At 41.8% G+C, this 22,029-nt stretch overlaps 1 protein-coding gene across 1 annotated transcript in view; it reads right to left on the bottom strand.

Annotated features, from left to right (window-relative positions):
• Positions 1 to 1,370, bottom strand: part of CAND2 (cullin associated and neddylation dissociated 2 (putative)) — a 32,639-nt gene extending 31,269 nt beyond the window's left edge. Inside the window, exon 1 of the mRNA XM_047097128.1 lies at positions 1,303 to 1,370. Coding sequence (XP_046953084.1) covers positions 1,303 to 1,370 — 68 coding nt within the window. The remainder of the gene's footprint in view (positions 1 to 1,302) is intronic.
• Between the last annotated feature and the right edge of the window lie 20,659 nt (positions 1,371 to 22,029).

Here is a 22,029-nt window from a genome sequence, read left to right as displayed (position 1 = left end):
TGTTATTAACTCTTTTCATACACACACCAACCCTCTGAGGTGGGTTCTATTATCATCCCATCTTATAGAAACAGAAATTGAGGCTCAGAAGTCCAGTCACACAGCCAGTAAGTGGCTGGGGCCAGGGTCTGAATCCAGCACTGTGTTCTAAAGCTCTACTCAGAGGCACTTGAGGGGTGCTGAGGATTGGGTGTCAGTAGAGGGCAGGAGCCAGACCAGGAGAACAGGGCCTCAATCTCCTCACCTGTCAGAGGGCTGGAATCAGATGGCCTTGCTGAGATCTCAGTTTCTGGCTTAAGACTGACCTGGATTTGGACCCCACGTCCTCCACTTCATAGCCCTGTGACTGCGACTAGCCCCTTCATGACTCTGAGCCTCCATTTCCCTATCTGTAAACTGGGGATAAACTGACAGAATGTTCAATAAGTGGGTTATGTTGGTCTCTGTGGGCTCCTTTTAGCTCCCAGGGTCCAGAACTGGCTGTGTGACCAGGGCCAATCCCTTTGGCCTCCAGGGGCCTCAGTTTCCCCCTGAGGATGAGGGGGTTGGACGAGAGGTTTCCTCCTTTCTTTTCAGCTCTGTTCCTGTGTGGCTCAGAGATGTCTGGCGAAAGGGGAACAATGATAAGGGGAGTGGCACCCAAACCCTAAAAGCCCCCACCCCAACCATCACCTACCAGTGCCTGCAAAGCCACTCAGCCCAGCCCCCTCCTTAGGGCTGTGTCAGAGCAAGCCTGGAAGGGGAGGGGAGGAGAGAAGATGCCCTGATGAAGTGCAGGGAGGAGGCCTGGGATGACTCTGAAGAGAAGAGGGCGGTGCTGAGGGTATCCATGGAAAAGTCATTCCCCGGGTCGTGGGCCCGACAAGGGACTGAGTTCCAGTGCCAGGAAGAAGAGGCAGGCGCTGGGATGCCCAAGGAGGGGCTGAGGGCTTCACCGTGGGTTGAAGCGGGGGGCCTGGGCGCATCAGCCACGGGGAGAGACGAGGGCTGGGCAGAGGAGAGGAGGCAGAGGAAAGGTGCAGAGGGGCGGAGCCGGGGCTCCGCCGACCAGGGGACGGTGGCAGGGGTCGAAGCGCGCACGGTGGGAGATGAAGCTGGGACTGTAGAAAGGGCAGGGCAGCGACGAGGGAAACAGGGAAGCCGGGGAGGCGGACGCGGGGGTCAGGGGAGGGGTGGAGCTTTACGCGGGGAGAGGGGCAGGGGCTGCACGCTCGTGGGGGATGGGCCGGCGCGACCGGAGGCGAAGAAGGCCCGGGTTTCAGTGGAAGGCGGAGAGACTGGGGGCCGGGCAGCGGGACGCACCTGAAGTCCTTGTCGCTGGACGTCATCTTCTCCAGGAGACTGGAGATGTGGAAGGCGGCGGTGCTCATGGTGGCTGCACGCCGCGGGGCCGGCCGGCGGGAGGGAATATGGCGGCGCGGGCGCCCCCTCCCCCGCCTCGCGGCGCGGGCTGCGCTCACCGGACAGAAATAGCAGCCCCCGCCCCGCCCTGGTGGCGCTGCGCTCGCGCCTGGGCCGGGGCCGCCGCGGCAAGCGGAAAGGGGCCTGCGAGAGGCTCTATGGTCTGCTCCCGGGCACCAGCCACTGCTCCGTGCGTGGCCCAGACCGACTTGCACACCTCAGAGACGGGGAGCTCACCACCTTTCACCGGTAAACTCCTCCTGATTCCTATGGGTCCCGACTCTGGTTGCGTGGCACTCGCGTGGGATCAGAGAGTCTCAGGTTCAGATCCCAATTCTCCTGGCCAAATTACTTCACGTCTATGAGCCTCAGCTTTTTCACCTGTAGGCATTCAAGCAACAAGAGCTGCTATTGTGGGTCAAACCAACCAAAGCACTTCCACCCCCACCCTACTCCTCATGTGGCCTGCCTCAGAATCAGGCAGGAGCTGAAGAGTGTACCTAGTCACCAGGTCCCTTGCGTGCTATCTCCAGTCTTCAGGTCACAGGGTAAGTTTCTTCATTTTATAGAGATGCAGCTGAGACCCAGAGAAGCGTAGAGACTTACTAAGTGTGGAACAGCCAATGGATCTGAGATGAAATCTGGACAGACCCTAAATCTTTCAATGCCTTGCGCAACAATCCTTCAATGAAGCTGCCCACGCCTTCTTCAGTTAGGTACAAGCCCAGGGTTGGAGGATATGTAGGAGTACGAGAGAGCCCTGTGCCTTTTTAAACAGCCAGGAGGCTGCTGGCTCTCAAGAAAGGGAGGCTCAACTGAGCACCTCAGTGGCTCAGTTGGTTGGGCATCCGAATTTGGCTCTGGTCATGATCTCTGCGTTTGTGGGTTCGAGGGCCCCATAGGCCCCTTGGGGCTCTGCACTAGAGGTGCAGAGCCTGCCTGGGATTCTCTCTCTCTCTCTCTCTCTCTCTCACCCTCTCTCTGCTCCTCACGCATTTATGCTCTCTTGCTCTCAAAATAAATAAACTTAAAAAAGAAAGAAAGAAAGAAAGGGAGTAGCATGTGCTTCAGAGCAAAACAACACTGCATTCAAATTTCTGCTAGGTTGCTTCCTGGCTGTGTGGCCTTGGGATAATAACACAACTTCTCTGACCTATGTTTTTCTCCCTCATAAGATAAGGATTAAAAATATCTTTTTTAATAGAGATATTAAAAAGATATTTGGGGGCAGCTGGGTGGCTCTGTCGGTTGAGCCCCTGGCTCTTGATCTCGGCTCAGGTTGTGATCTCCATTGTTCATGGGAGTGAGCCTGTTAGGCTCTACGCTGACAGCCTTGGGATTCTCTCTCTCCCTCTCTCCCTGCACCTTCCCTGCTTCCCCCTTCCCCTCTTTCTCTCTCAAAATAAATTTTATATATATATATATATGTATATATATGTATGTATATGTATGTATATATATATACTTTTTTTTTTTTTAAGAAAATGCAAACAGTGGAGAGGAGGGGCAGAGGGAGAATCTCAAACAGGCTCCACATTCATTGTGGAGCCCAAGGTGGAGGTTGATCCCACAACCCTGGGATCATGAACCAAGCTGAAATAAAGAATCTGATGCTCAATCGACTGAACCACCCAGGTGCCCCCAAAATATCTTTATTTTATTATATGCTCATTGGGTAGCTGGTTTCTAGGACAGTGCTGTCTAGAGCAGAACTTTCTGGAATGTTGGAAATTTTCTTTGTCTGCACTATCCACTATGGTAGCTATTAGCCACAGGTGGCTCTTGAGCACTTGAAATCTCACTAGTGTAACTAAAGAACTGAATTCTTAATACTGTTTACTTTTAATGAATTTAAATTTATTTTTTATTTTTTTTAATGTTTATTTTTGAGAGACAGAGAGAGACAGAGTGCAAGCGGGGGAGGGGCAGAGAGAGGGAGACACAGAATCCAAGCAGGTCCAGGCCCTGAGCTGCCAGCACAGAGCCCAACACGGGACCCGAACTCACGAACCATGAGATCATGACCTGAGCCAAAGTCAGACACTTAACTGACTGAGCCACCCACGTGCCCCTGAATTTAAATTTAGCTACCTGTGGCTAGTGGCTACCATAGGGGCAAATGCAGTTCTAGACAGTAGGAACATAGCAGGGGACTAGACACACAGCTCCTGACCCTTGAAGACCTTATATTCTAATGGAGCATATGAGTATTAAAAAAGTAAGTGATCACATCAGGAAAATAAGATCTATACAGAAAATAGGGGCTCCTGGCTGGCTCATTCGGTAGAATGTGTAACTCCTGATCTCAGGATTGTGAGTTTGAGTCCCACTTTGGGTGTAGAGATTGCTTTTAAAAAATCTTAAAAAAAAAATAAAAAGAAAAGACAAAGGGGTGAGAGAATAGAGATGTATGGAGGGGCAACTTTAGCTAAGGTGATTGGAGAAGACCTTTTTGAGGAAGAGATATTTGGGTTAAGACCTAAACAGATGGGAAGGAGACAGCTGGGCAAAGATTTGAGGGAAGAGCTTATCAGACAGAGGGAACAGTAAGGACAAAGGTTCTGAGGCAGGAATGAGCCGGATGTATTTAAGAAAAGGCAATGACTGGGGTGCCTGGGTGGCTTAGTTGGTTGAGCATTCGATTTTGTCTCGGGTCAAGGTCTTGTGGTTCATGGATTTGAGCCCTGCATTGGGCTCTCTGCTGTCAGCACAGAACCTACTTTGGACCCTCTGTCCCTCTCTCTCTGCCCCACCCCCGCTCACATGTGCTCTTTTTTTTCTCTCAAAAATAAACATTGAGAAAGAAAGAAAGAAAGAAAGAAAGAAAGAAAGAAAGAAAGGGAAAGAAAGAAAGAAATAAAGAAAGAGAAAGAAAGAAAGAAAGAAAGAAAGAAAGAAAGAAAGAAAGAGAGAAAGAAAGAAAGAAAAGGTAATGGCTGGAACGTGCTCACTCCCCTACTGGAAGAGGAGAGGTCAGAGAGGTACCTGGTTAGGGGCCAGATCATTCACAGCCTTTCAGGCCAAGGTGAGAAGGTGGGTTTTATGTTGGAGCACTAGGGAGCCACTGGAAGGTATTAAGCAAGGAGATGAGGTGACTGGTTTATGTTTTTAAAAAGCTCTCTCTAGGGGCGCCTGGGTGGCGCAGTCGGTTAAGCGTCCGACTTCAGCCAGGTCACGATCTCACGGTCCGTGAGTTCGAGCCCCGCGTCAGGCTCTGGGCTGATGGCTCGGAGCCTGGAGCCTGTTTCCGATTCTGTGTCTCCCTCTCTCTCTGCCCCTCCCCCGTTCATGCTCTGTCTCTCTCTGTCCCAAAAATAAATAAACGGTGAAAAAAAAAAAATTTAAAAAAAAAAAAAAAAAAAAAAAGCTCTCTCTGGCTGCTAAGCAGTCGTGCAGTCATGATTAATAGTGGTCTGCATCAGAGGAGCAGTGTTGAAGGTGGGAAGAAACGGACAGATCCTGAATGTATTATAGAAACGGAATGTAGCAGCTTTGCTGAAGGATTGGATGTGGACATGAGAGGGAGGAGAAATTATAGGCGTTTAGCTGGAGCAGCTGAGAAGATAGTGATGCTTTTTATGAGGATGAGGGAATCAAGGGAAGGAACCCTTTGCAAGGAAGGAGGACTTAAGATCTTTGCATTGATCTGTTGTCTTGGAGATGCCCACAAGGCATCCAAGGAAAGATGTCATATTGACAATTGGATACACTATTTGCATGGGGGGAGAGCACTGGGTCAGAGTTAGAGATCAAGGGAAGGTCTTCACACAGAGATGGTGTTCAAAGTGATAGGTGTGTACAAGGATGGGCAACATTAAGTGTTACCAAGGATGTGCAATAAATAGAACTCTCATATGGTGCTGGTAGGTGCTTTAAATTGATGCAGCTACAATGGAACACTGCTTGGTGATATTTATAAAAGCTAATAAGCATGTATCTACCTTGACATACCCACACAAGAGCGGGGTTCCAACTCACAAACTGCGAGATCATGACCTGAGCTGAAGTCCAACACTTAACCAACTGAGCCACCCAGTCACCCCCCAAATTCCCACTTTAAATAGTTGATTTCTCAATTTCTTCTAGGAAATCTGTTCTTTTTTGCTTACTATATTTTTATATTATTACTAGGTGTGTACACATTTAAAATTATTATACATCATGGGGAAGTATTCCTTTTATCCTTTGTACTGATAATCTTTTTCCAAAATCATGCTTTTTGCCCTAAAGCCTATTTTGTCTGTGATAAATATAGTGATGCCTGTTTTATCTTGGTTAGAGTTATTTGACCTTTTTTTCTTCATGCTTTTCTTTTAAATCTTTCTGGAGGCTAATGTTTTGGGTATATCCCCTACAAACATTTTGAATTAATTTTAAACCTACCAAAAAGTCGTATATAAAGAAGAAAATAATAAAGGTCAGAACAGAAATAAGTGAAATAGAGAATAAAAAAGACAATAGAAAGGATCAATGAGGGGTGCCTGGGTGGCTCAGTGGGTTAAGTGTCTGACTTCAGCTCAGGTCAGGATCTCACAGTGAGTTCAAGCCCCGTGTCGGGCTCTGTGCTGACAGTGTGGAGCCTGAGAGACCTCTTCCGGTTTGGTGTCTCCTACTCTCTCTGCCCCTCCCCCACTCATGCCTTTACTCTCTCTCTCAGAAAGAAACATTAAAAAAAAATTTTTTTTAAAGAAAGGATCAATGAAACCATTGATCTCTCTGATTGTTTTCTCTGAGGAGCTAAACAAAATTGACAAACTTTTAGCCAGAACAACCAAGAAAAAAAGAAGACTCAAATAAATAAAATCAGAAATGAAAGAGGAGATGTTACAACAGATACCACAGAAATACAAAGGATCATAGAAGAATGCCAACAAATTGGAAACCTAGAATAAATGGATAAATTCCTAGAAACACGCACCCTTCCAAGACAATCATGAAAAAATAGAATCTTTGAACACACCAATTACTAGTAAGGAGATTGAATCGGTAATCAAAAACCTCCCAAAAAACAGATGTCCAGGATCAGATCCTTCACTGGTGAATTCTACCAAACGTTTGAAGAATTAATACCAATCCTCAAACTCTTCCAAAAAATAGAAGAGGAGCCCTCCCCAAAAGTTACAAAATAGTATGGAGTTTCCATGTATCCTCTCATCTTCCCCTAATGTTAGACCTTACATCACCATGTTACAACGATCAGAATGAGGAAATTAATATTGGTACAACACTATTAACCAAACCTTACATGGATTTCACTAATTTATCCAGGAATGTTCTTTTCTAGTTCCAGGATCCAATTCAGGTTCCCACATGACATTTAGCTGTCATCTCTCTTTAGTGTCCTCCAGCAGGTGACTGTTCCTCTTTCTCTTGTTTTTCATGACGTTCACCCTCCGGAAGAGAATTGGTCAGTTATTTTATGGAATGTCCCTCAATTTGGGTTTGTCTAAGGTTTTCTCATGATTAAATTGATGTTATGCATTTTTGGGGCAGATGTAACACAACAGATGTAGTGTTATGTATGCTCTTTTCGGTTCATCTTATCAGGGGCTTCATTATGTCCGTATGTCTTATGATTGGTGATGTTAACCCTGATCATCTGGCTAAGCTGTGATCATTAAACTGGGTTTTACCACTATAAAGTTGCTCTGTTTCTCTCTTATTGTTGTTGTTTTTTAATTTTTATTTATTTATTTTGAGATAAAGAGAGTGAGCGTGAGCTGGGGGAGAGGCAGAGAAAGAAAGGGAGAGAGAGAGAGAGAAAGAGAGAGAGAGAATCCCAGGCAGGCTCTGTGCTGTCAGCTCATAGCAGGACACAGGGCTCAATTTCACAAATCATTAAATCAGGACCTGAGCCGAAATCAAGTGTCTGAGGTTTAACCAACTGAGCAACCCAGGTGCCCCGCTCTGTTTCTCTTTGTAATTAATAAGTTTATAATTTTGTAAATTTACATTTAAGTTTTTATAAATCTTAATAAATTAGAAAATTTTGCACATTGTACTTAATAAATATCTTGGAGGAGATCATTTGACATTATGCAAATATCCTGTTTCTTTGCACACTTTCACCCACTAATTTTAGTATCCACTGGTGGATCTTTCTGTTACTATTATTGCTGCCAAATGGCAGTTTTCTATTTCTCTTTCCTTCAACATTTATTAATTGAAATTCTTCTGAAAGGAAGAGATTTTTCCTTCATGTATTTTTTTCCAGTTATTTATTCATATCCATGGTCAAATGTAAATTCATTTTATATTTTGGGTTATAATCTAGTACTATTATTATTTATTTTGTTGCTCAAATTTTTCTAGGTCTTCCCATTGGGACCTCCTTCAGATCAGCTCCTATGTTCTTTTTATTTTTTTTATTTTTTAATTTACATCCAAGTTAGGTAGCATATAGTGCAACAGTGATTTCAGGAGTAGATTCTTTAATTCCCCTTACCCATTTAGCCCATCCCCCTTCCCACAACCCCTCCAGTAACCTTCTATTTGTTCTCCATATTTAGGAGCCTCTTATGTTTCGTCCCCCTCCCTGTTTTTATGTTACTTTTGCTTCCCTTCCCTTATGGTCATCTGTTTTGTATCTTAAAGTCCTCATATGAGTGAAGTCATATGATATTTGTCTTTTCTCTAATTTCGCTTGGCATAATACCCTCCAGTTCCATCCACGTAGTTACAAATGGCAAGATTTCATTCTTTTTGATTGCTAAGTAATACTCCATTGTGTATATACCACGTCTTCTTTATCCATTCATCCATTGATGGACATTTGGGCTCTTTCCATACTTTGGCTATTATTGATAGTGCTGCTATAAACATGGGGGTGCATGTGCCCCTTCCAAACAGCACACCTGTATCCCTTGGAAAAATACCTGGTAGTGCAGTTGCTGGGTCGTAGGGTAGTTCTACTTTTAATTTTTTGAGGAACCCCCCATACTGTTTTCCAGAGTGGCTGCCCCCGTTTGCATTCCCACCAGCAGTGCAAAAGGGATCCTCTTCCTCCGCATCCTTGCCAACATCTGTTGTTGCCTGAGTTGTTAATGTTAGCCATTCTGACAGGTGTGAGGTGGTATCTCATTGTGGTTTTAATTTGTATTTCCCTGATGATGAGTGGTGTTGAACATTTTTTCATGTGCCGATTGGCCATCTGGTTGTCTTCTTTGGAGAAGTGTCTATTCATGTCTTTTGCCCATTTCTTCACTGGATCATTTGTTTTATGGGTGTTGAGCTTGATAAAGTCTTTATAGATTTTGGATACTAACCCTTTATCTGATGTGTCGTTTGCAAATATCTTCTCCCATTACGTCGGTTGCCTTTTAGTTTTGCTGATTGTTTCCTTTGCTGTGCAGAAGCTTTTTATTCTGATGAGGTCCCAATAGTTCATTTTTGCTTTTGTTTCCCTTGCCTCTGGAAACGTGTTGAATAGGAAGTTGCTGAGGCTGAGGTCAAAGAGGTGTTTTCCTGCTTTCTCCTCGAGGATTTTGATGGCTGCCTATCTTACATTTAGGTGTTTCACCATTTAGAGTTTATTTTTGTGTATGGTGTAAGAAAGTGGTCCAGGTTCATTCTTCTGCATGTCGCTGTCCAGTTTTCCCAGCACCATTTGCAGAAGAGACTGTCTTTATTCCATTTGATATTTTTTCCTGCTTTGCCAACGATTAGTTGGCCATATGTTTGTGGGTCTGTTTCTGGGTTCTCGATTCTGTTCCATTGATCTGAGTGTCTGTTTTTGTGCCAGTACCATACTGTCTTGATGATTATAGCTTGGTAATATAGCTTGAAGTCCAGGATTGTGATGCCTCCTGCTTTGGTTTTCTTTTTCAAGATTGCTTTGGCTATTCAGGGTCTTTTCGGTTCCATACAAATTTTAGGATTGTTTGTTCTAGCTCTGTGAAGAATGCTGGTGTTATTTTGGTAGGGATTGCATTGAATATGTAGATTGCTTTGGGTAGTATTGACATTTTAACAATATTTGTTCTTCCTATCCAGGAGCATGGAATATTTTTCCTTTTGTGTGTGTGTGTGCCTTCTTCAATTTCTTTCATAAGCTTTCTATAGTTTTCAGTGTATAGATTTTTCACCTCATTGGTTAGATTTATTCCTAGGTATTTGCAATTGTAAATGGGATTGATTCCTTGATTTCTCTTTCTGTTGCTTCATTGTTGGTGCATAGGAATGCAATTGATTTCTGTGCATTGATTTTATATCCTGCCACTTTGCTGAATTCATGGATCAGTTCTAGCAGTTTTTTTTTGTGGAATCTTCTGGGTTTTCCCAATGATACACATATAGCGTATCATGCCATCTGTGAAGAGTGAAAGTTTGACCTCCTCCTGGCCGATTTGGATGCCTTTTATTCCTTTGTGTTGTCTGATTGCTGAGGCTGAGACTTCCAGTACTATGTTGAATAACAGTGGCGAGAGTGGACATCCCTGTCATGTTCCTGACCTTGGGGGAAAAGCTCTGTTTTTCCCCAAAGAGGATGATATCAGCATTGGGTCTTTCATATATGCCTTTTATAATCTTGAGGTATGATCCTTCTATCCCTACTTTCTTGAGGGTTTTTATCAAGAAAGGATGCAGTATTTTGTCAAATGTTTTCTCTGCATCTATTGAGAGGATCATGTGGTTCTTGTCCTTTCTTTTATTGATGTGATGAATCACATTGAATGTTTTGCAGATATTGAACCAGCCCTGCATCCCAGGTATAAATCCCACTTGATCATGGTGAATAATTTTTTTAATGTATGGTTGGATCCAGTTGGCTAATATCTTGTTGAGAATTTTTGCATCCATGTTCAGCAGTGAAATTGGTCTATAGTTCTCCTTTTTAGTGGGGTCTTTGTCTGGTTTTGGAATCAAGGTAACTCTTCATAGAAAGAGTTTGGAAGTTTTCCTTCCATTTCTATTTTTGGGAACAGTTTCAAGAGAATAGGTGTTAACTCTTCCTTAAATGTTTGGTAGAATCCTCCTGGAAAGCCATCTGGCCCTGGGCTCTTTTTTGGGGGGAGATTTTTTATTAGCAATTTGATTTCATTACTTGTTATGGGTCTGTTCAAATTTTCTGTTTCTTCCTGTTTCAGTTTTGGTAGTTTATATGTTTCTAGGAATTTGTCCATTTATTCCAGATTGACCATTTTATTGGTGTATAATTGCTCATAATATTTTCTTACTGCTGTTTTTATTTCTGCTGTGTTGGTTCTGATCTCTCCTCTTTCATTCTTGATTTTATTTATTTGGGTCCTTTCCTTTTTCTTCTTGATCAAACTGGCTAGTGGTTTATCAATTTTGTTAATTCTTTCAGAGAACCAGCTTTTGGTTTCATTGATGTGTTCTGTTTTTTTCGGTTTCGATAGCACTGATTTCTGCTCTAATCTTTATTATTTCCCATCTTATGCTGGTTTGGGGTTTTATTTGCTGTTCTTTTTCCAGCTCGTTAAGGTGTAAGGTTAGGTAGTGTATCTGAGACCTTGCTTGCTTCTTTAGGAAGGCCTGGATTGCTATATACTTTCCTTTTATGACCGCCTTTGCTGCGTCCCAGAGGTTTTGGGTTGTGGTGTTATCATTTTCATTGGCTTCCATGTACTTTTTAATTTCCTCTTTAACTTCTTGGTTAGCCCATTCTTTCTTTAGTAGGATGTTCTTTAATCTCCAGGTATTTGTTACCTTTCCACATTTTTTCTTATGGTTGATTTCAAGTTTCATAGCGTTGTGATCTGAAAATATCCACGGTATGATCTTGATCTCTTTGTACTTGTTGAGGGCTGATTTGTGTCCTAGTATGTGATCTGTTCTGGAGAACGTGCCATGTGCACTGGAGAAGAATATATATTCTGCTGCTTTAGGATGAAATGTTCCGAATATATCTGTTAAGGCCATCTGGTCCTGCGTCATTCAAAACCATTGTTTCCTTGTTGATTTTCTGTTTAGATGATCTGTTCATTGCTGTAGTTGGGGTGTCGAAGTCCCCTACTATCATGGTATTATTATCAACGAGTTTATGTTTGTGATTAATTGATTTATATATTTGGGTGTTTCACATTTGGAGCATAAATATTTATAATTGTTAGGTCTTCTTGATGGATAGACCCATTAATTATGATATAATGCCCTTCTTCATCTCTTGTTACAGTCTTTATTTTAAAGTCTAGATTGTCTGATATAAGTATGGCTACTCCAGCTTTTTTTTGTCGACCATTAGCATGATAGATGGTTCTCCATCCCTTTACTTTCAATCTGAAGGTGGCTTTAGGTCTAAAGTGGGTCTCTTTTAAATAGCATATAGATGGATTTTGTTTTCTTATCCATTCTGTTACCCTATGTCTTTTGACTCGAGCATTTTGTCCATTGACATTTAGAATGAGTACTGAAAGATATGAATTTATTGCCATTATGTTTCTTGTAGAGTTGGAGTTTCTGGTGATGTTCGCTGGTCCTTTCTAGTCTTTGTTGCTTTTGGTCTTTTTTTTTTTTTTTTCGTCTTTTCTCCCCCCAGAAAGCCCACCTTAAAATTTCTTGTGGGGCTGGTTTAGTGGTCACAAACTCCTTTAATTTTTGTTTTTCTGGAAAACTTTTAATCTCTCCTTCTATTTTGAGTGACAGCCTTTCTGGATAAAGAATTCTTGGCTGCATATTTTTCTGATTCAGTACATTGAATATATCCTGCCACTCCTTTCTGGCCTGCCAAGTTTCTGTGGGTAGGTCTGCTGCAAGCCTCATCTGTCTTCCCTTGTTGGTTAAGGACTTTTTTCCCTTAATGCTTTCATGATTTTTTCCTTGCCTGAGTATTTTGTGAATTTGACTTTGATATGCCTTGTTGATGGTTGATTTTTGTTGAATCTAATGGGAGTCCTCCATGCTTTGTGGATTTTTATGTCTGTGTCTTTCCCCAGGTTAAGAAAGTTTTCTGCTATGATTTGCTCACATACCCCTTCTACCCATTTTTCTCTCTTTTCATCTTCTGGAACCCCTATGATTCTGATGTTCCTTTTTAATAAGTCACGGATTTCTATATTTCTTAAATCGTGCTCTTTTGCCTTAGTCTCCCTCTTTTTTTCTGCTTCATTATTCTCCATAAGTTTGTCCTCTGTATCACTGATTCACTTCTCTACTTCATCCATCCTTGCTGCTGTGGCATCCATTTGAGATTGCAGCTCGGTTATAACATTTTTTATTTCATCCTGATTAGCTTTTACTTCTTTTATCTCTGCGTAAAGGGATTCTAATCTATTTTTGACCCCAGCTAGTATTCTTATTATAATGATTCTAAATTCTGGTTCAGACGTCTTGCATGTATCTCTGTTGATTAAGTCCCTGGCTGTAGTTTCTTCCTGCTCTTTCTTTTGGAGTGAATTCCTTCGTTTTGTCATTTTGAAGGAAGAAAAGGAATTAACAAGGTAAAAAAATTAAAATAAAAAAACTAAAAACAACATACACACACACACACACACACACACACACACACACACAAATCAAATAAATGATGCTAGATCCTAGGTGTGTTTTGGTCTGGGTGTAGAAAGGAGCGTGATAGATTAGAGGAAAAAAGGGGAAAAAGGAAAAATAAAAAAAAGAGAGAGAGAAAAGGAAAATGTTTGAAAAATTTTAAAATGAATACAATGAAATAGAATAAAATTAAATGATTTTGAAAATAATTTGAAAATAGAATTTGAAAAATTTACAAAAAAGTAAAAAATGTAGTAGAAAAAATTAAAGAAAAATATTTTTAATAAAAATTGAAAATAAAAATAAATTTTTTCTCTTTCTGTATTCAAGAAAAAGAGAAGAAACAAAAAGAAAACAAAAGAAAATTGAATAGACAGACCAGCGAACAGACTGAAATATGATTGAAATTACATTGTTTTCCCCTAGAAGTCAAGCTATGAAGCACTTTATAGTCCGGAAACTAAGCAGGTGGAGAGACTTGTGGTATTTGTGAAGAGTGAGGTTGGCCCAGTTCTGCAGGACTTAGTGTAACAGCTCCTCTCTCCACTAGATGGCGCTGCTTAGCTTACTGGGGTGGATTGTTGTGGTGTTTGTAGGTGTGTTTGTGGATGTGCGGAAGGGGTGAAAATGGCATCCCCGGCTATTCAGTCTCTAGCATCGGAACTCTGCTCTCCCTGATTAGCAATTGTGCACCCATCCTTTGTCTCTGGCTTCCGTTCACTCCCCGCTTTTACACTGTCCTTGACCAAGCTGTCAGGTTGCCAGGCGGCACCTCCCTCCTGAGTTTTATCTCAGATACGGCTGTGTTTCCCAACCCCTCACTTCAGAGGGACTGCAGCTTTGACCTGCTGAGACCCTCTGCAGAAGGGTCTCACCAAGCAATGGCCAGGTGCCAGTTGCACCCAGGAATGTTCGTGGGACCGTGCTGCTACTGATTCCCAGAGACTGCAGCTGGGTGCCAGCCTGCCCCAGAAAAAGTTCACATGATCGGGTAGCAGCAGCGTTTCAGGGATTATGGAAAATCACAACACACATCTGGCGCCAGGCATCAGCCTTGACGACCTTGTTCCAACACCAACGAATGTGGTTGTACTCTGGGGTCTCCTGGCACCTTTGCCTGTTGGGGGCGCACTGCCTCTACCTAATGTCCTCCCAGCAGGGAAACTGCCTCTGCCGTGTGGCCCCCCAGACTTCACTCTGCTCCTGAGGATTTGCCTTTCCCACCAGAGCACCACCAAGTATAAAGCTGCGGAGTTTCGGACTCTGCACTCCCTCTGTTTATAGAGTCTTAATGGAATTTAAGCCCTCTCCTTTCTCATTTCTCCATTTTTAGTTCAGTCCCTGCAACTGTTTCTACTTTTCCACTTTCTCTCCAGCTGCTTTTAGGGGGATGCTTTTCCTGTACTTCCCCCCGCCCCATATCCATCCACTCTCCACAAGCAAAAACAGCTCCCTGCCCTCTGTGGCTTCTCTCTCCCCCAGTTCACCTTTTTGCGCCACCAACCTGCTGAGTTCTGTGGTTCAGGTTGTACAGGTTGTTGTGTTAATCCTCAAATCAGTTTTCTAGGTGTGCAGGATGGTTTAGTGTTGATTTGGCTATATTTCATGGATGCAAGATGCAAAAAAAACTTCCATGCTGTTCTGCCATCTTGGCTCCTCCCCTACCAATAAATTATTAATTAAACATCATACTGTACTCAGATCTTCTTAGTTTTTAACCTGATGTCTTTTTTTTTCTGCTCTAGGATACCACATGCATGGTTCCTTAGGCTTCTCTTGGTTATGACAGTTTCTCACATTTTCCTTATTTTGGATGACCTTGACAGTTTTAAGGAGTACTATTTGGGTATATTGTAGAATGACCTTCAACTGAGATGTGTCTGATGTTTTTGGTGGTTAGATTGGGGTAATGTGTTTTTGGGAGGAAGAGCACAGAGGTAAAGCGCCATTCTCATCACATCACATCAACTATCAATACTCCATACTATCAATGTGAATTATCTCCATTAATGTTGACCTTGATCACCTGTCTTGAGATAGTGTTTCACAAGCTTCTCAACTGTAAAGTGACTCTTTTTTCCCCTCCCTTTCCACTTTCCATCTGTGCTCTTTGGAAGAAAGTCACTAAGCACAACCTACATTTTAGGGGCGAGGGGGTGTTATGCTTCTTGAGGGCAGAATATCTGCATATACTACTTTAAATTCTTTTATGCTAGATATTTGTTTGTTCTCTCCCATTTAAGTATGTACTCAATCATTTTATTTATATCAGTGTGGACCCATGGATATTTATTTTATACTTTGGGTTATAATGTGGTACTACTTTAATTTTTTTGCTCAAATTATTTCAGCTTTGGCCATTGGGAGCAGTTTCAGTTGGTTCTTGTATCCTTTTGACATACCTTGATCAGTGTGTGTGTGTGTGTGTGTGTGTGTACGTGCGTGTTTGAGCACTTCCTTATTTTCTGGTACAACAAGGTGCTTCAGACTCATCCTGTTTATTTCCTGACCCAGTCCAATGTCAGCCATTTCTCTAAAGAGTCCTGATTTCTTTTATTGGAGAATGGTATTAGAAATGAAGATTCGGGTGCTGGATGTACTTTTTGCTACTGGGGTGTCATTGGTTGTAGGTCCTCTCAGCTGACAGAGCAAGGAGCAGCAAGGACCTACTCATCGAAATACCTGTAAAATTTATTTATGTAACCATTTCTATCTCTGTTAAGCTAAACATGAGTTTGTGCTAATGTCCAACTGTTTTTTTTTACTCTTTTTTTAATGTTTATTTATTTATTTGAGAGAGAAACAGAGAGAGAGTGAGGGAGGGGGGGAGAGAGAGGGAGAGAGAATCCCAAGCAGGCTCCACATTGTCAGCACAGAGCCCAATGCAGGGCTCAATCTCATGAACCATGAGATCATAACCTGAGCCAAAATTAAGAGTCAGGTGCTTAACCATCTGTGCCACCCAGGTACCCCATTATTTCCAATTCTTATCCATTACCTCATGGATTATTCTGGCCTCCTTTTATTTTTTAAAAATGTTTGTTTTTGAGAGAGAGAGAGAGCAAGCAGGGGAGAGGCAGAGAAAGAGAGAGGGAGACAGAATCCCAAGCAGGCTCCATGCTATCAGCGCAGAGCCCAATGCAGGGCTTGAACTCACAACCATGAAATCATGACTTGAGCTGAAACCAAGAGTTGGACACTTAACCAACTGAGCCACCCAGGTGCCCCTAGCCTCCTTCCTTTAATTAATTGTAACATCCTACTCCAACAATAAGAAACCTGGCTTTCATCATCAGCCACTCATTACCTAGTTGTTCAGTTCCAGTGTATATGTATAGCAATAGCAGATTCGTTAACCTGTATCCCCATGGGAAACAATTTGATCAAGTATAGTATACTACTATGTATATCTTCTTTTGCCTTTGGTTTTGCACCTTCCGTTCATTTCTGAAGGATTTATATCAACACTCTTCTCCCCCACTCTACTCAGTGAAGTGGTTGCATACATTTGTAATACAGTTCAATTGCTTTGTCACATTCTGTGTTCCATCCTGGAATCCCCTGACAACTCCTGAATGGTTTTATAAAATTTGAATATACTAAGATTCACTCTTTGCGCTATAAAAGTTCTAAGAAATAGTATCAAGTACTCATTCTCATATAGAATAGCTTCATCATCCTAAAAAAAATCCTCTGTGCTTAATTTAATTACTCCTCTTCCTTCTCCTGGTTCCCCTGGCAACCACTGATCGTTTTTACGGTATTTATAGTCTGGCCTTTTCCAGAGTGTCATATAGTTGGAAGTATACAGCATGTAGCCTCTTCAGATTGGCTTTTTTTTTTTTTTTTTTTTTTTACTTAACAACATGCATTTAAGATTCCTTCATGTCTTTTGTGGCTTGATAGCTCAGTTCTTTTTAATGCTGAATAATATCCCATTGCACGGATGTACCATAGTTTTTTTTGTCCATTCACCTGTCAAAGGACATCTTGGTTGCCTCCAGTTTTTAGTGATTATCAATAAAGCTGCTATAAACATTCACATGCAGGTTTTTGGGTGGACATGAGTTTTCAGGTCAGCTGCATAGATAGCTAGGAGTGGGATTGCTGGATCATGTGCTATAAGCTATCTATATCTTTATAGGAGATTGCCAAACTGTCTTCCAAAGTGCCTGAACCACTTTCCATTCTCACCAAAAATAAATGAGAATTTCTGTTGCTCCACAGTCTCACTAGTGTTTGGTGGTTCAGTTTTGGGTTTTTTGGTTTTTGGTGTTTGGTATTTTTGGCCATTTTGATAGGTGCTTTGTAGTATCTCATTGTTGTTCCAATTTGCAATTTCCTTATGGCAATAATGGTGAGCATTTTTTATATGCTTATTTGCTATCTCTGTATCTTCTTCAATGAGGTGTGTTCTTATTGATGAGTTTTAGGAGTCTTAAATGTGTCTATTTTTGGATACAAGTCCTTTACCAGAAAAGTAATTTGCAATTATTTACTCCCAGTGTGTGGCTTATATTGTCATTCTCTTAACAGTGTCTCTTGCAGAGAGTTTTACTTTTAGTAAAGTAATAAGTCCCACTTTCATAGATTATTCTTTTGGTATCATATCTAATAACTCTTTACCAAACTCATGCTCATATTGATTTCCCCCGATATTTTCTTTTAGATGTTTTATACTTTCATGTTTTGTATGTAAGTCTCTGACTAATTTGGGGTTAATTGTTGTGAAAGGTACAAGGTCTCTACCTAGGTTTGTTTTTTGCATGTGGGCATACTATTGTTCCAATGCCATTTGTTGAAAAAACTATCCTTCCTCCACGGAATTGCCTTTGCTCCTTTGTCAAAGAACAGTTGACTATACGTATGTGGGTCTATTTCTAGGGTCTCTATTCTGTTCCATTGTTCTACCTGTGTGTACTTTCACCAATACCATACTCTCTTGACTACTGTAGCCTTATAGCAAGTGTCGAGGTTGTATAGTATCAGTCCTCCGACTTTGTTGTTCTTCAGTATTGAGCTGGCTATTTGAGGTCTTTTGCCTTTCCGTATAAAAGTTAGAATCAGTTTGTTTGTTTTAATGTTTATTTATTTTGAGAGAGAGAGAGAGAGAGAGAGAGAGAACACACGTGTGTGCATGTGCACGGGTGAGGGAGCAGGGGAGGGGCAGAGAGAGAGGGAGAGAGAATCGCAAGCAGGCTCCATGCTGTCAGCACAGATTCTGATGCGGGGCTTGATGTCATGAACCCTGAGATCATGCTCTCGGCCAAAATCAAGATTTGGATGCTTAACCAGGATCAGAATCAGTTTGTTGATCTGAGCCCCAGAATCAAGTTTGTTGATGTCTATAATATAGCTTGCCAGGATATTTATTAGATTATGTTGAACCAATAGATCAAACTGGGGAGAACTGACATCTTCATGGATTGTTTCCTCGGCCACATCCAGTCTACTAATGAGCCCATCAAAGCCATTCTTCATTTCTATCATAGTGTTTTTTATTTTTAGCATTTCCTTTTGATTCATTCTTTTTTTTTTATTTTTTTAACGTTTTTTTATTTATTTTTGAGACAGGGAGAGACAGAGCATGAACAGGGGAGGGTCAGAGAGAGGGAGACACAGAATCTGCAACAGGCTCCAGGCTCTGAGCTGTCAGCACAGAGCCCGACGCAGGGCTCGAACTCACGGACCGCGAGATCGTGACCTGAGCCGAAGTCGGCCGCTTAACCGACTGAGCCACCCAGGCGCCCCTCCTTTTGATTCATTCTTGAAGTTTCCATCTCTCTGCTTACATTGCCCACCTGCTCTTACATGTCGTCTACATTTTCCATTAGAGCCCTTAACATATTAATCACAGTTATTTTATTTTATTTTTTTAATGTTTATTTATTTTTGAGAGAGAGAGAGAAGTGAGTGGGGAAGGGGCAGAGAGAGAGGGAGACAAAGAATCTGAAGCAGGCTCCAGGCTCCAAGCTGTCAGCCAAGCCTGATGCGGGGCTGGAACCCACGAACCATGAGATCATGACCTGAGCCAAAGTCAGATGCTAAACCGACTGAGCCACCCAAGCACCCCAATCACAGTTATTATAATACTCTGTCTGACATTTCCAATATCTGTGTCATATCTGCATCTGGTCCTGATGCTTGTTTTGTCTCTTCAAACTTTTTTTCTCATCCTTTAGCATGCCTTGTGATTTATTTTATTTATTTATTTTTTTTGTGGGAAGTCAGGCATGCTGTTTTAGTAAATAGGAACTGGGGTAAATAACCCTCTAGTGTGACTATTTATGGTAATCTGGCTAGGAGCTGGGCTGTACCTAGTGTTTCCTGTACATATAGCTGCTAGAGGGTTCGCATTCTTCTAGCATCTTTGTTTTCATCTTCCCTGTTGACTTTGGGCTTCCCTGGATTCTCCTCCTCAGAGAGAATCCGCATCTTGCAGCTCTTTCCACCTTAATCTATTATTATTCTAGAGCCCTGTTGTGGTGTGGGAAGGGGTGGAAGAGGAGAAGCGGTTTATAATCTTATGATTAAATGTCAGTATTTCCATGCACCTGTGTCCCTGGTCTGTGACTCTTGTGCATGTTTCTTAGCTTAATTCCTCCACTTAAGTTGATGCAGAAAGGCTACTGGGAGCTGCAGTGAGAGAAATGTCCTTCCCCCAGATGGGATAAGGATTGGTAAAAGCCTTTTTACCTCCAGAGCAGGGCTTTGTTTGGGAGAATACTCTGGGTGTATTTCACTACGGTTACTCTTTGCCTCCCCTGTCAGAACTGGGAGGAGATGTCTCTTGGCCCTTCATTCTGGGAATTTGGTGAAGTTCCTGGAGGTAAAACTCATGAAAGTATGGGGCTCTCCTTAAGACTGTGACCCCCAGGAGTTTTTCACTCTCATGCTAATGCATACTCAGCCTCTGGAAACTTTTAAAAATTACCATCTCAGGATTCCTATCAGTTTATGATTCTAGTGGCTTTTGTTCGAGGTAAGCAGATCTCAGCTATGACTTTTGGTATTCTATATGGTGGGAGATATGGATCTAATTTTATATTTTTCCAAATGGTGACCCAAGTGCCTGAGCATCATTTAGTAACAAGTTTACAAATAAAAGGAGTAGTACAAGGCAGTTTATTTGTGGTGGTATAAAGCTCCGTATATTGATTTGGTGGTAGTTACATGATTGTATACATGGACTAAAATGCATAGAAACCATGCACACAACTGCACACATGTAAAAAATTACGAAAACAGAATAAGGTGTGTAGGCTAGTTAATGGTGTTGTACCAATGTCAGTTTCCTGGATTTGCTCTTGTATTACATTTATATAAGGTGTCACCATTGGGAAAGCCTGGGTGAAGGGTATGTGGGACTCTGTATTATTTTTCCTGCTTCCTGTGAGTCTATAATTTGTATCAAAATAAAGTTTTTAAAAATCCACCTCTTCTATAGTACTTTGAGATGCCTACATTGAATTTCTTTTTTTTTTTTTTTAACGTTTATTTATTTTTGAGACAGAGAGAGACAGAGCATGAACGGGGGAGGGTCAGAGAGAGGGAGACACAGAATCTGAAACAGGCTCCAGGCTCTGAGCTGTCAGCACAGAGCCCGACGCGGGGCTCGAACTTACGGACTGCGAAATCATGACCTGAGCCGAAGTCGGCTGCCTAACCGACTGAGCCACCCAGGCGCTCCACCTACATTGAATTTCTTAAAGTCCAATTTGGTCAGGTGGCAAAACTGGTCCATTTATATTCATTATGATTACTGACATGGTTGGCTTACTTTTATTCTCACTTAATTTTGTGCAATTTACCCTGCCTTTTCTTTGCTATTTCCTGCTTGTTATTGGATAGGTTGAATTTTCTTTATCCCTCCCTTCTTTTCCCTTTGATGGAAGTTGTACATTCTATTTTATTAGTTTACTTTTTTAAGTTTATTTATTTTTATTTTGAGAGAGACAGAGAGTGTGAGTGGGGAGGGGCAAAGAGAGAGGGAGAATACCAACCAGGCTCTGCATGGTCATTGCAACCCAGGTGACTGAGTCACCAAGGCGCCCCTCTAGTTTATTAGTTTAGGGATTATCTTTAACATCTAAAGACAAATTAATGATATCAAGATAATTAGGGATTATCTTTAACATTTTAACAGACAAACTTGATTTACCAAAATCCAAATTTAATTTATAAGTTAATACCTCTACTCACCTCCTGGATAATACAAGTATCTTACAATACCTTAACTCCAATATATCCAGGCTGCTGTGTATTATTGTTCATCATAAATTTGAATTCTACCTTGTATTTATACATCTCAAGTTATGTATTATTTCAGAGAGCACTTAGATTTACCCATGTTTACCAATTCTCTTTACTAATAATTCCTTCAATTCTTTTCTTCCTTTTGTGTTCAATTTCTTTTTTCTATTAAAAAAATTTTTTTTAATGTTTGTTTATTTTTGAAGGAGAGGGAGAGACAGAGCATGAGTGGGAGAGGGAGAGGGAGAGGGGCAGAGAGAGAGGGAGACACAGAATCTGAAACAGGCTCCAGGCTCTAGCTGTCAGCACAAAGCCTGAGGTGGGGCTCGAACTCATGAGCTGTGAGATCACGACCTGAGCTGAAGTCGTACACTTAACCAACTGAGCCCCTATTTCTTTTTTCTTGATCTAGGAAATCATGAAAGTTTTTTTTTTTTTTCCAGCAAAAATCTGGGAATGGTAAATATACTCACTCTTTGTCTGCCAATGTCTTTTTTTTTTTTTTTAATTTTTTTTTCAACGTTTATTTATTTTTGGGACAGAGAGAGACAGAGCATGAATGGGGGAGGGGCAGAGAGAGAGGGAGACACAGAATCGGAAACAGGCTCCAGGCTCTGAGCAGTCAGCACAGAGCCCGACGCGGGGCTCGAACTCACGGACCGCGAGATCGTGACCTGGCTGAAGTCGGACGCTTAACCGACTGCGCCACCCAGGCGCCCCTGTCTGCCAATGTCTTTATTAAGCCTTTGCTCTTAAATATTTAGGTGGATTTAGAATTTGAAGTTGATAGTTACTTTCTTTCCGCACTTTGAAGACATGGTTCTTTGTTTTCTGGTTTATATTGTTGCTATTTACATGTCTGCTCTCATTATAGCTAACCTTTCCAGTATTGCCTCATGGTCAAATACTGCTACTCTGACTCTTGCC

Source organism: Lynx rufus, unplaced genomic scaffold (genome assembly GCF_022079265.1).
Source record: "Lynx rufus isolate CCGP_SWC_20201006 ecotype Redwood Valley unplaced genomic scaffold, mLynRuf1.p SCAF_4, whole genome shotgun sequence".
Lineage (NCBI taxonomy): Eukaryota > Metazoa > Chordata > Mammalia > Carnivora > Felidae > Lynx > Lynx rufus.
Note: the sequence above shows the minus strand (reverse complement) of the source record. Positions and strands in the feature narration are given on the sequence as shown.